The sequence below is a fragment of the Anolis carolinensis genome, chromosome 4 (genome assembly GCF_035594765.1).
Source record: "Anolis carolinensis isolate JA03-04 chromosome 4, rAnoCar3.1.pri, whole genome shotgun sequence".
Lineage (NCBI taxonomy): Eukaryota > Metazoa > Chordata > Lepidosauria > Squamata > Dactyloidae > Anolis > Anolis carolinensis.
The window spans coordinates 156,034,970-156,049,222 of record NC_085844.1 but is presented as its reverse complement, the minus strand read 5'-3'; the positions used below and the strand labels follow the sequence as shown (position 1 = coordinate 156,049,222).

The 14,253-nt window shown below is 39.4% G+C and overlaps 1 protein-coding gene across 6 annotated transcripts in view; it reads right to left on the bottom strand.

The window, feature by feature from the left end:
* Positions 1–14,253, bottom strand: part of ddah1 (dimethylarginine dimethylaminohydrolase 1) — a 176,962-nt gene that overhangs the window by 8,258 nt on the left and 154,451 nt on the right. For all 6 annotated transcript variants that reach the window (XM_062978067.1, XM_008114183.3, XM_062978068.1 and 3 more), the window contains one exon: positions 796–939. In XM_062978067.1, coding sequence (XP_062834137.1) covers positions 796–939 — 144 coding nt within the window. The remainder of the gene's footprint in view (positions 1–795; positions 940–14,253) is intronic.

The following is a 14,253-nucleotide window of genomic DNA, read 5'->3' as shown; positions in this document are numbered from 1 at the left end:
GGAGAGAGTGAAAGAGAACTGTTTTGACACCAGACACTGTTAGGCACAATGCCACCATGCCAACAAAAGCCATCCTATAGTATAGATAAGCTGTGGGCCATCCAGAACTAAAAGTGGCTTTTCTAGTGAACTATCAATGTTTACAATCATTTCAGCATTTATTCAGAGAAATGTTGTAAAATTACTGTGGGCATACATATTCTTTATTTTGTTTTGTGTTTGTGTGACTGCTTAATTTTACTTTTGCTTGCATTTTATTAACTTATTATAATAATACATTCATTATTAATAAATTAATTATAAATATATAATAATACAAATACATATTTATTTTATATATTCTGCAGTTTATATATTTATATTATACATAAGTTATATGTAAAAATCATATATATAAATTGCTATTTTAAATAAATTGATAAAATTAATTTATATTACTTTTAATTAAAAATTTAAAATTAGTGTAATTGGCAATTAAAATCACATCTAGAAATACAGAAAATATCTAAATACTGGAACAAGCAAAAAGAAAACCCCTCATTTAATTCAAAAGAGGCACAGAAGAGAAAGAAATCCATATCAAGATGGATTAGCCATTATCACTGAATCATCTTGTTCAACCAGAGTTTTTTTTTTAATTAAAAGAGCACAATTTGATCAAAAATCCTGGCTTCCTCGTGCCATTATAGCATCATATTTGGAGGCCAGATGAACAATACATTCCTATTCTTCTTCTTCATAACTATTCTTAAGTCAGGGCCTTAGAGGAATAAGGAATAGCATTTCAGTTTTTACCTTTGCACTTTCTGGATATTCCTCAGGGGTTCGGTGCAACAAAATATGACCTTTGCCAGGAATGTTTAAATATATACAGTTTGCTGCCTCATCATCAGGAACTGTAAGCTTGTCATAGCGGTGGTCACTCATCTGTTGCATAGTCTGTTGAGAAAAGTTAAGAAAGAGCCATTTAGAGCAAGGTATTGTCAACACCGATAAGCCAGTCAGGTGTGGGAGGTTATTTTACAAAGAAATGGCACAAAAATAATCACATGAAATTAGAGATCCCTCTATTGCTTCAGAGATGTTTATAATTCAATCTAGCAGACAGCACACCCTGCTGGAAGCATTTCAAGTGCATGGTACATTACTATCCTGAAAAGGAGCATTGAATACCAATCGGAAAAGTTAGGGATGAATATTTAAAACTTCTGTAAGATGGTGGAAGAGGAAAATAACACATATATAAGGATTTCCTAAGCAAGTCCCCAAATGAACAGCATTTCAAAATGTCAAGATTATCTGGAAAATGTTAAACACAAACCCATAGGGAACCTGCTCAGCTTTAAGAGCCAAGATTGTCTGCTTTAAATCTTGCTCTTCACATGAGAAGGTGATTAAGCATGATGGAGGAGGCAGGGTTAGCATCCCTAGCCACATATATTTTGATCAAACACAGACTAGATATTCCCCCTCTGTTTTATACTTTACTCTTTTAGAAGCTCATCAGAATATTTATATTATTTATAAAGGCTTCACTGGATTCCAGTGTGCTTCACACCATAGTTTCTAGAAATTGAAATCTTGGAGAGAGAACATCTGGGGATCCCAGGTTGAGAACCACTGATCTACACTATAGAATTGATGTAGTTTGACACTACTTCAACTGCCATGACTCAATGCTATGGTATGGCAGTAGCTGTAGTTTAACAAAATCTCTTGCCTTCTCTGCCAAAGAGTGCTGGTGCCTCATCAAACTACAACTCCCAGGATTCCATAGCATTGGGCCATGGCAGTCAAAGTGGTGTCAAACCGGATTAATTCTACAGTGTGGATGCACCCTTAGCAAATAATCAAATATAGAATCATAGAAACATAGTTTGCAGAAACTACAAGGGCCATCCCATTCAATCCTTGCCATACAGAAATACACAAGCTAAACACTCCCAACAGATGGTCATCCAGTATCTGTCTAAAAACCTGCAAATAGGAAGACTCCAGCACACCCAAAGGCAGTGTGTTACACTGTCAATCAAACAGCTCTTAGCAGTGAAGTGAATGTTGTTTCATGTTACCAGTTTCCCCAGTTCCTTCTTATTCACCTGTCCTTTGCAGGGCTGGTCCTACTGGTAGGAAGAACAGGTCAAATACTTCAGGTATCAGAGGCGGAGGGTAATACAGAGTCTTGCTGCTTACCAATACAGCCAGCATAGAGGCCTCTGATGCAGTGGCTACTGTTAAAGTTGCCATAGTTGAATGTAAGGTTCTACTCCAGTCTGATCACCATTTAAACCAGTGGTTCTCAACCTGTGGATCCCCAGATGTTTTGACCTAACAGATGGTAAACTGGCTGGGATTTCTGGGAGTTGTAGACCAAAATACCTGGGGACCCACAGGTTGAGAACCACTGCTTTAGATATATGGAACAGAGAATCTTGTCTTTTAGTTCAAACAACAAAATGCACCCTCCTCCTCTGACTAGGGACTACTGGTAAAGCAGCTGACAGACCAAGGATACCATGGGATTTCCTGCTAATAGTCATCAGTCAGAGCTTGAGGAGGCAATGGCTAAGAAGGAATTGGAGATGAACAAGACTGTCAGCTTGAAACATCATCTGTTATGCTGGTATGCGCATTAGTCATTTCATGTTGTTTGAAGGTAGATATGCTCTGAATAGCCCAGAAGATAGGAGATGAAGGGAGCTGTAGCTGAATTGAGGTTGATGATTAAAAAGATCAGGGCTAAAGCAAAGTAAATCAAAGTACAAGTGGCATAGCCAGACAGAGAGAGGTGACGCAGGCCCTAAGTTTGTGAAAAGCAAAAGGATCAGGCAGGGTTGCAGCACCATGGACAGATCATCAGGTACAACTAATTTGTCCCAACTACTGCTGCTGCCCAAAGGGTCATTCTGAGGTCTTCAAAGCAGAGAGAAGTTCCTACAATTTTTCTTGGGGTGAGGAAGGAAGGGGAAAAGTTATGAAATTTTTAGAGAGTAGGTGAAAAACTAGCTTCTCTCCTTTGTAGTATTATTCCTTTAAAACAGCCAAGCAACCATGTCCTCAGGAGAGAATGCTTCTGGAACATGGCCATACAGCCTGGAAAATTCACAGCAACCCAACCATGTCCTCCTTCACAGTATTTCCCTCAATGGTGCTCTGTTATAATATAGCATTATTTCAAGGTTCCTGTTGGGGAAAAATCCTTCAGGGATGAGGAAAAAACCAAACAAACAAATTATGACTGCACGCGCTCAGCAATAGAAGTAGAATTGTCAGTATAAAAACTGGAAAAAACTCTTGTATCTTTAACGACTGTGTAGGAGAGGGAGTATCAGCACATTTTGCTTGTCATATCACTTAAAATGCTCAACTGCTAAAAATCCCACTTCTATAAAAACCCTAAAGATGTATCAGCCTTCCTTAGTTTTAACTCTGGGTCATTCTAGAGCAGTGGTTCTCAACCTGTGGTGTTTTGGCCTACAACTCCCAGAAATCCCAGTTTGCCAGCTGTTAGGATTTCTGGGAGTTGAAGGCCAAAACATCTGGGGACCCACAGGTTGAAAACCACTGTTCTAGAGAGACAAAACCTCTGGAGAAGAAGGGAGCAGAAAATGATGCACAATGAAGATTGAAGTGGAGCAGATATAAACTTGAACAGAAGCAGTCTATTTTGCAATGTTTTATTGCCCACCCCACTTACCAGGACTAATACTACCCATTGGTTTTGAAGCTACCAATGCTGGAGAAATACTACATTTTGTAGAAATTGATTCGACAAGATTATTTTGCACTCTGTGAAACAGAACTGGTTTTCTCCTGAATTGGTTTTCTCCTTCTGTTTCATTGACTGATTGGCTTCCTGAAAATTACAATACAATAAAGGGATAAATAATTCATCTACTCTTTCTACACCATTCAAAATGGTAAAAGCAATCATCAAGTTTTACCTCAGCTGTCAGCTTTTTCATTACTGTGAGAAAATGATGAGACTCTTACCTACATATCTTCTTGACAAATTTCATCATTTAATTTCAACTCACATAACATCTCTCTCTCTGCCTTGGAAAGTCTATCCAGCTATCTAAAAGTATAAATATCCAAACTAATCTGCTCAGTTCTATAAAAATACTCTCCGTAAAGAGTAGCAGATGAGGGAATATTTTTATTTTATTTTTTTATTTTGCGTTAACAGGAAATACAGGTTGATGCAATGCAAGGAGCAGAATACACAATCTGGGAGCATATTCCACTCTTGGCAGATGAAACTGTCACTTTTATTCCACAAATATTGGTAGTACTAATGAGTCAGGAGGACTGTTTTACAAAGGTACCAGCAGAAGTTACTGCATCTCCCCCTCTATATTAGAAGCTTGCACAGCAGTACATGTATCACACACTGCATGTATTGGATTAAGAATTAGCAAGGATGTCATTGGAAGGAAGCAGCAGCAGCAGCAAGAATCATCCCAAGTGTGTGGAGTGTAGGGTAGGAGAAGGGTCAACTGGAATGACCAGTGAACTGGTTTTGGCTCAGGAGAGATGTAGGGCTTCAGAGCTTCTTTCACCTTTGACTAAGTGGCAGACAGTGAGTCATCCTTTAGTGACACTGGGGAATGAGATGAAGGTGGTTTAACTAACCCAATGCTATGAGACCTAGGGGACTCTTGCAATAAAAGCTGAGAATATTGTATACAAAAGTTGGGGTTTTGTGCGTTTTCTGGGCTGTATGGCCATGTTTCAGAAGTATTCTCTCCTGACGTTTTGCCCACATCTATGGCAGGCATCCTCAGAGGATGTGAAGTATATGGAGATACTGGTAGCCAGATTTTGTTCATTTTCATGGTTTCCTCCTTTTTCAAATAATATACTCTGTCCAGAACACAGAAATATTCGACCACTCCAACAACTATCATGTTAGACTACACAGAGAAGCCACTGAAATCCACAAGCATGTGGACAATTTCAACAGAAAGGAGGAAACCATGAAAATGAATAAAATCTGGCTACCAATATTTTTTAAAAAACTCCAAAATCAGAACAATAAATAAGGAGCAACACTCTGAAAACAGAAGAATTCCAGACATGAATCAATCAGGAGCAGCTAACGACTCTGAACAAAGGATTCCCCCAGGCCAGGATGCGAAGCTTGGAAGGCCATTTAATGCTAATCAAGGTGATTAATTACAACATTCACATTGGCCTCCAACATACAAGAGTTCTTTCCCCCACCCTGACCTTCCACAGATATATAAACCTTCCTTGCTTAGTTTCTCCATATACCTCACAACCTCTGAGGATGCCTGCCATAGATGTGGGCGAAACGTCGGGAGAGAATATATCTGGAACATGGCCATACAGCCCGGAAAACACACAACAACCCAACTTTTGTATACAATATTCTCAGCTTTTCTTGCAAGAGTCCCCTAGGTCTCATAGCATTGGGTTAGCTAAACCACCTTCATCCCATTCCCCAGTGTCACTAAAGGATGACTCACTATCTGCCGTCAGGAGAGAATACTTCTGGAACACAGCCATACAGCCCGTTAAAACACACAACAAACCTGTGGTTCGGGCCATGGAAGCCTTCGACAACACATTATACAAAAGTTATTTCCCCTAGATTTCTTTGCTGACCTTGCAAGCCATTTTGGACTTCGTTTTTAATTCTTTTTATAAACATTTCGTTATCCTCTTTGAATGAAAGGTGGCATTCTTGACGTGGATAATAAATTAATCAGGGAATGAAAGACAGATGATACAGGCAAGTAAAGGAGATATTTACCAACTAGGGAGGTTTATAACATTTATGTGTTTTTATTAGGGCACAAGATACAATTGTGCTCTAGTGATGCCTGTTAGTTCTATTATGGAAACACATGTGTCCATGCAGATCACTTAACTGATGAAGAAACATGACATTCTCCAGTAACCTTGAAAAATCAAGAATTCCTCTGATACATTCTGTACCAAAACAGGATATAAAACAGACTGTTAAGAGTGTGGTACACAGCAGCATACCACAAAACGGTATACATATCTTTCAGTACTTCCTTGATTTAAAAAACCTGCATCATGGCCTGATTGATAAATATCTTGCGGAGAATATGAAAGTGAATAAAGAATGCTTTACATTCCTGAGGAAATGTCATCATAGGACTTTGAATGTCATGTTTCTCCATTAGCTCAGAGGTCATCATAGGTTTTCAGAACACATCTGCATCCATAATGGAATTAATAGATATCACTGGAATACATTAGTATCTTGTGTCTGAATACTCAGTAAGAAAACCTAATATGAAAACGCATAAATGTTATACATGTGTTTTGTTTATAAATACCCCTCCCCGACTCATCCACACCATCTATCTGTTATTTCCATAAACCTAGAAGCATTTGTTCTTATTAAAAGGAGCCTATCTTGCATTGTGCGCCATGTCTAAAGTGATTTATTTGCTTCCTTTCACCATTGGAACAATGCAAAGTGCCTCCAATAAAAATGTAGCTGTGTTTCAGCATCACCAGCATTGTGGTTCTGAGATAAATTTAGAAATGCAAGCTTGCTATTTTAAGATTTTCATCATTTCTCTGTAGTTCATCTGATCCCATCACCTTTTTGTTGAAATGTAGTTTCTAAACACACTACATTTTGCAAGTTGTGAGAAGAGGTAGGAGGCAATGCACATGCAAGGCACTACGCAGGTGAAAGATTAACCGTCATCATTTATTTTTGCTCCACTGCATTGCAGTGAAGACACACCAGATGAGATCCCCAGTTTGAGATTTCGGTTTGGTGCGAAATATCAACATTTGTTCTTAGTGAAGGAATGCAAAAAAAAACGCTGAGCAATTATTTAGCTAACTCTTCAGCCATACTTCTGCTACTTAGCTATTTCTCAACTATTTCTAAACAATAAAAGTTTATAACAAGCAGCATGGGAAGCAATTACAGTTAGGACCCCCCATTTTTCTGCTGCTCAGATAATTAAATGGAGAAAAGCTGCAAGAAACATATGTAAGATTTCTTACTCTCAAATAGAAGGACTCTATGAGACAATCTAGTCTAGCTGCCACCCATTGATTTAACCTCTTTGATCAGTAACCCAATGAGAATTAACTGGGGAAAGGCAAACCCCTACTGAGCAAAATGACATGGGAAGGAGAGCATGAGAGACTAAGAGAATTTAGAAAGGAAGCTTTATTCTAAGCAAGGCATCTATATTAGCAAATGGTATCTCTTACATGAAGGACATCTACCTTCAGGCAGTCCTTAGAAGTTACACAGTTTCAAAGCAATCTGAGTCATATCCAGACAAGTCAAAAGAAATACAATTTCCTAATATATCTAAACTAAGGTAGTTTTCTACTCTACTCACAGGTACAGATGTTATGGTGCATCTAATATGTTCTTGGGAACTGGGGGATTAGACATTTCAGCCCAGTCTAAAGACTTTTCCCAGGAGAACAGGACCCCTGTTCTTGGTCCGTCTTTTTCTCTCTCTCTAAGCTTTGAAGCATTTATCATTTACCTTCAGAAGTATCTACAATGTTTTCCCAAGCTAGTCATGTACTAGCCAGCAGTCTTGCATTACCTCTGATGCTCTTCTGTGATGCTGACCCCAATAAAATGTAACTGTAAACCCAATACATCATTCATTCTTTGTGTAACTAAAGAAAAAATTGTCCTCTCTGCTGTGTTTGTGAGATAATGGGAAGTCCCATTATCAAAACATAAAACCGCCCTCTGGCTCCCTCTTCTTGCCAATAAACCAACTAATTTGGCCATTACAAGAGCTATTTGTTTCCATCTGTTTATAGGACCTCTGGACCTGTTGTCCAAATAAGCCTTATCACCAAAAGTCATCTCTTTATTCAAAGTAAAATAGTAGAAGTTACAGTGCTCTGGACTCTATCACTTCAGACTGAAGGAAATCTTCATATTTTATATGCATCCCCATGAAAATATATTACCCTAAACCCTTCCTCTTAGTATGCTTATGTTCTTAGGCTTTTTCTACAGCAAACCATTTCAAAGGGACAGCCCTGTCTGCAGTCAGAATTAGAACATCCTTTTAGTGGCAATTCTATCATTTTATTATGCAAGTTACTTTATGCAGAAGAGCTCACAGGATGAAAATGGAACACATTTCAAAAGTAATAGCCTTGCTTTATTTTATGCTTTGCCCTCCCCTCTAAAAACAGGTAACACGCTAGTATATAGAACATATCACAAATAAGAATATTTAAATCAAGATCTCATAACAAAGAACAGCAAAACTGATGCAAACTTAGAAAATGCAAACCCTAAAACAACATTCCTACTATCCTATGCACACTCACATGGGAATATGCTTCTCTGAACTCACTTAGGCATGCTTTTCTGTAATCATTCATAGGGTAGATTTGGAAACCCAATACATCCATATTTTAAACACAACCTACTTGTTATCTCCACCTATCAGAATCATGGAATCATAGAATCGTAGAGTTGGAAGAGACCTCATGGGTCATCCAGTCCAACCCCTGCCAAGAAGAAGGAAAATCTCATTCAAAGCAACCCCGACAGATGGGCATCCAGCCTCTGCTTAAAAGCCTCCAAAGAAGGAGCCTCCACCACAGTCTGGGGCAGAGATTTCCACTGCTGAACAGCTCTCACAGTGAGGAAGTTCTTCCTGATGTTCAGGTGGAATCTCCTTTCCTGTAGTTTGAAGCCATTGTTCCACGTCCTAGTCTCCATGGCAGCAGAAAACAAGCCTGGTCCCTCCTCCCTATGACGTCGCCTTACATATTTGTACATGGCTATCATGTCTCCTCTTAGCCTTCTCTTCTGCAGGCTAAACATGCCCAGTTCTTTAAGCCTCTCCTCATAGGGCTTGTTCTCCAGACCTTTGATCATTTTAGTTGCCCTCCTCTGGACACATTCCAGCTTGTCAACATCTCCCTCCAACTGCGGTGCCCAGAATTGGACACAGTATTCCAGGTGTGGTCTAACCAAGGCAGAATAGAGGGGTTGCATGACTTCCCTGGATCTAGATGCTATACCCCTATTTATGCAGGCCAAAATCCCATTGGCTTTTTTCACCGCCACATCACATTGTAGGCTCATATTTAACTTGTTGTCCACGAGGACTCCAAGATCTTTTTCACACGTACTGCTGTTGAGCCAGGCGTACCCCAAGGATAGCTCACTGGACATAATGGCATACAGCACTAGATGTATTTGATCATTATTATTTGATGTGCTAACTTAATACCAATTACCAAGATAAATCTGGGAATTGAGCAACTAACAGGTGGGAAAATTCTGCAAACTTTGCAAATGTGCCCACTATTTATTTAATTTATGGAAGTTACAGATCTTAATTCTTGTCACAAAATCTGAATGGCTTGAGTGAGAAATCTGGAAAATACTTCCTCATTAATATTGAATCTATGTATATAGGTCTATATGTCTGTCTACATATCTAACTGTGATTCGTTTATAGTAAAAAAGGTAAAGGTTTCCCCTGACGTTAAGTCCAGTCATGTCTGACTCTGGGGGTTGGTGCTCATCTCCATTTCTAAGCCGAAGAGCCGGCATTGTCCGTAGACACCTCCAAGGTCATGTGGGCAGCATGACTGCATGGAGCGCCATTACCTTCCCGCTAGAGCGGTACCTATTGATCTACTCACATTGGCATGTTTTCGAACTGCTAGGTTGGCAGAAGCTGGAGCAACAGCGGGCGCTCACTCCGCTCCCAGGATTTGAACCTGGGACCTTTCGGTCTGCAAGTTCAGCAGCTCAGTGATTTAACACACTTCGCCATCGGGGCTCCTATTTGTTTATAGTAGTGCTAGTCAAAGGGGTGGTCTATGGATCATTGGAAGTTTCCAAGCCATCTGATGCCAGTTCCTGGAGAGCTTTCAAGAAACAAAGAAAAATTAAAACCAATATAAACAAATATGGTGCAGGCCAGGCACCTATTACACTGGCAGAAAGACTGCTGGTTTTCCCGTATCAGCTATGTTAGGAGGAAACATTAGTTCAAGGAACATAATGGCTTGAAATTTATGTAGAAGGGAACTAGGATTAGATTTAGTCGGACAGAGAAGGGTATCTCAATCTTGAAGGGGGGGAAATAAATAAATAAAGCTGCTATTGTAATTTTTATGGAAGCAGTTGCTCAGCTCTCAGGAATGTATTTTGATTCAATTGCAAACGATCATTTAAACAGAAGGCACAGAAACCAAACACCTTTTGCTTTTGTTTACAGTATGCAACCATCCTTTGGAAAATTTAACCTTATGTTGAGCAATATTTTCTGTGAGAGGTAAGGCCTCAGGCACAACAGCAAATTAAACTAACACTGAACCACAGAATAATAGAAGACAGAAATTGCATGGAAACTTAAAACAAAGAAATCCAGACATATGACAGTTCCTTTAATCTAAACATATTGTTAGTAATGGCAAAGTGAATCAACTGTGTGGCATTCTACCATAGCGGCGCTCCTCTTGGACCCATGCACACAGTTAATTTTGTGGAGAAAACATCATAACAACACCTTTAAATTTTTGTGAAAGACTGTAATGGTTCAAGATGCCAGGTCAGAAGAAATCTCTGTATATCATGCTAGACCTACTACATGTCTTCAGTCTGAAGGCTAACATAGGTGTAAATCACCTTGTCTTATATGAAGTCACGCTCACCATCTACTAGTCCTTTCATCATTGGAGGCAGCTTTCCAGAATCTCGTGTAGAGACATTTCCTTTCATCTAACTAAAACTGCCAGATTCTGAACTGGGAACACTGCCATCAAAAATGTAATCTTGGCTATGGTCAAGTAGGAATTTAAATACCTGTGGACCTATTTTTAAATACTTTGTAATTTTTTGTGCATGGGATTTTTCATAATATATATGGCTTAGGGTTTGGATGCATTTCTTGGGTATCCTCTGTGCAGCCAAGAGCTGGGGTGATGTGCCCACTATTATCTACCACCCAGCAGACCAGCCACTTTGATCTAAGGTATTTTGTGTTTGTGTATGCGTATGGTGGCTATTCCTCAACCTCCAGAAAATGGCTATCTTGACTGAGAGTCCTTCCAGACAGGCCCAAAAAAAGTGATGGAATCTGGATTTGCCTGAGGCGTCCAAACAATGTCTCAGACTAATCTGTTTTAACTAATCTGTTTAAACCTGGATTTCCAGGTTTGCTCTGGATTTTTAAAAAAAACACACATGCAAAGATATGGTTTGTGGGAATTGACTCTCAGGACTGTCTTCAGCTCTAAAAGCCTAAAGAACTGGGATGGCACTGCTACCTTCCTCTCCCAGCCCTGCTTTCTTCAAAAACCTACCTGAGAGGGTAGCAAATGGAAGGTGTCTTCTACGGAACTCCTGTCGCATCAAAATGATGTGACAGGAACTTTGGAGAGGGGAGGAAGGCATGACAGGAGCTCCATAGAAGTGGCCTGCTTCCATTTGCAGAAAATGGGGGGGGGGGAGGCTGGAGGCTAGTTAGTTAGCCTCCCAGGTCAATATCGATTTGGGACAGCATCTAACCACCCATCCCCCATTTTTAAATACTGGTTCCTCTCAGGGTTTTGGATTGTCTGGAAAGGGCCTGAGATCACTGGGTGGTGAGGAGGAAACTTTAACCTCATTTCCCTACCTCTTCCCTGTTTCGTCCTAAAGTACGCAAGACTGCTTTTTGACACAATTAGCTACAGGGCACAGTAGTCTGGATAAGGATGGGAGTTCAATGCATGCTCGGAAATATGAATCTGGTCTCACCCACTGCCACTCCATTCACAAAGAATGTCTATAGAACAGAAACAATGAATAATAATTTTTCAGACTGTTCTGTATTTAAAATGTATCCCTGGCAAAAGTTCCTTGTTTACAAAGATTATGGCTCACAGATTCAGTTTGTGTGAGTCTGGTTTCCTGCCCAGAAACCTTTACATGACCAGTTATATTAGCAGCCTGGCATTTCCTGCATGTCTAATTTTTCTGGGAATTTTGTCCCTCCTGTTCAGGGCAAGTTCTGCTTCACATTCTCAAGAGCCTGAGTCATGCTTTCCTGATGTCTAAGAAGAAGTAATTTCCAATCTCACATTTTCCCTATTGTGCTCTATAAGATATATTTTGTCCACTACAGCTAAAGGTAAGAAGTCACATATTAAATGTGGTTAGTAAAGACCCTGAACAGATTATTTTTCCTTCACATGGTTCAGTGTAACTTTTACTCAAAGATATTTCTTCAAGAATACACGAAGAAAGGATGAATACTGACAACCAATTTATCTGGCGCGCAAGTATAGAAGCTTTATTACCTGCAAATATTTCAAACCTTATTATACATTGGAATATATGTTGTGAGTGCAATAAACTTTATTTTTGTTAATATCAATGATAAATAAAAATCATGGTAAATAATCCCATCACAGGGCAAATTGTCTATACTGGGACTGAAAATGATTTGCTGTTTCCTGTCCCACTAAACTAAATGGTATGCTGAATTGTGTTCAATTCAATTATACATGTAGGCTAGAAGAAGGTAATCTATCCTCTTTTCTTCACATGGGTCTAACAAATGCTCAGAACCCCAAAATACTACCCTAGATACATCAAGGCTAAGTACATCAAAACATTATGGCCCAATCACTTTTATATGGTGCTCATTCATCTTCCATATTTCCACAGATTTTCCATTTGGAAACATTGCTTCCTCCAAAAAGATCTCATAAGCACTCCTTCTGGACTTTTAAGGACCATCCCTCCCTGAACATTTCTGATATTCTTGGTCATGCTTATTACCTGCCAGGAAGATGCATTGATACAAGGACTTTGTTAATGAGGAGAAGCATACCTCTTTTCTAGAAGACATGGTTGCATATTTTCCCAGTCGGGTTTTCATAGGTATAATTACTTCTGCCTTTCACTTAAGTCAAAAAGTTCCTTGCCTGAATCTAGTTCCCCTAAAAGAAAAACACTGGCATAATTTAGGCAAACCTGTTCATAATTAGTTATACATCAGCCTCTTCACATTCATATTCACAGAGGAGAAGTGTATAGATTGTCTTGGCAGCATATTTATATTGTCAAGCCATGTTTCCAAGGTCTTAAAAGCAGTATGTTTACTCTCAGTGGGTCCCCAAATATCATTGCTTTTCCCTGGGATTCTCATTTTTCTTTCCAAAATGGCTACGTTTTTTTAAGTCCAGAGATTTTCCATTAATTCAGCCTTAAGCACAAATGCTCAACTAACAAACAGGTTTAGGGTAACTACTTGACATGCCTACATAGCTTTGTTAGGTTTCTGTTCCTTTACCTTAGGCCACCCCTCCTTAGACTACAGGATCTTTAAGTAGGTCATTTAAACATGCAGCTCTCTTCACTCCCCTTAGCCCTTCTCAAAGATGTGGAGCTATTTTTGGATATTCCATCCCTGCTTGTTCTGCTGCTGTGTGATTGAGAATGGAAAGATGGACTTATGGCATAGGCAGGAAAGGAGACAGACACGGCCATTATCTGGATGACAGAAAACTCATTAGGAGCAAAACGTAATTATTTGCATAGATCTTCATTGAGACTCCTTTGGAATCCCCAGCTATCCATGTTTTTGCTTCTCTAATATTTGCTTGTGCCTGAATATTTGCAGTGCCTGAACTGTTGCATGTAATATGATTGGTTTAAGAGCTGCTGTTTTCATGTTGCAGATGCAGAAAGAGCTTCTTCCTCTGTAGAGATATCAAATTTGCTGACCTACCCTTCGACTGGAAGATGTATTTGATTGCTCCTGTCCCATGACCAAAGTCTGTTGTTTCCTACATAAAGGATTATCTAAAGCCCTGTGCAGGTATTATGAGTGTATGGCAAATCACTGAATTAATCCCTTTCCCATGTGGACAATGATTTCCTGGAGACAGCCTCCTTTACCAACATGCAGTTTAGTGGAAAAGTAGGATTCTGAATCACATGATGTTTTCTAACTCTTTTATTCCAATAACACAACATGCAGGACACTGATAACTTCACCTCAATTTATGCAGATCACCACATTTCAAGGATGTTGACAAGCTAAAACATTTCAAGAGAAGGGCAACCAAAATGAGGAACGGCTTAAGGAGTGGGCATGTTTTAGCCTGAGTGGTGGCTCATCTTCAGTCCCTTCATCGGAAATGGAGAAAGCAAAGAATGCCAAGGAAAGGTCTCAGGGAAATGGCTCAAACTGTTGTTGTGTTAAAGAAAATGTGGAGAATGAACATCCTGTT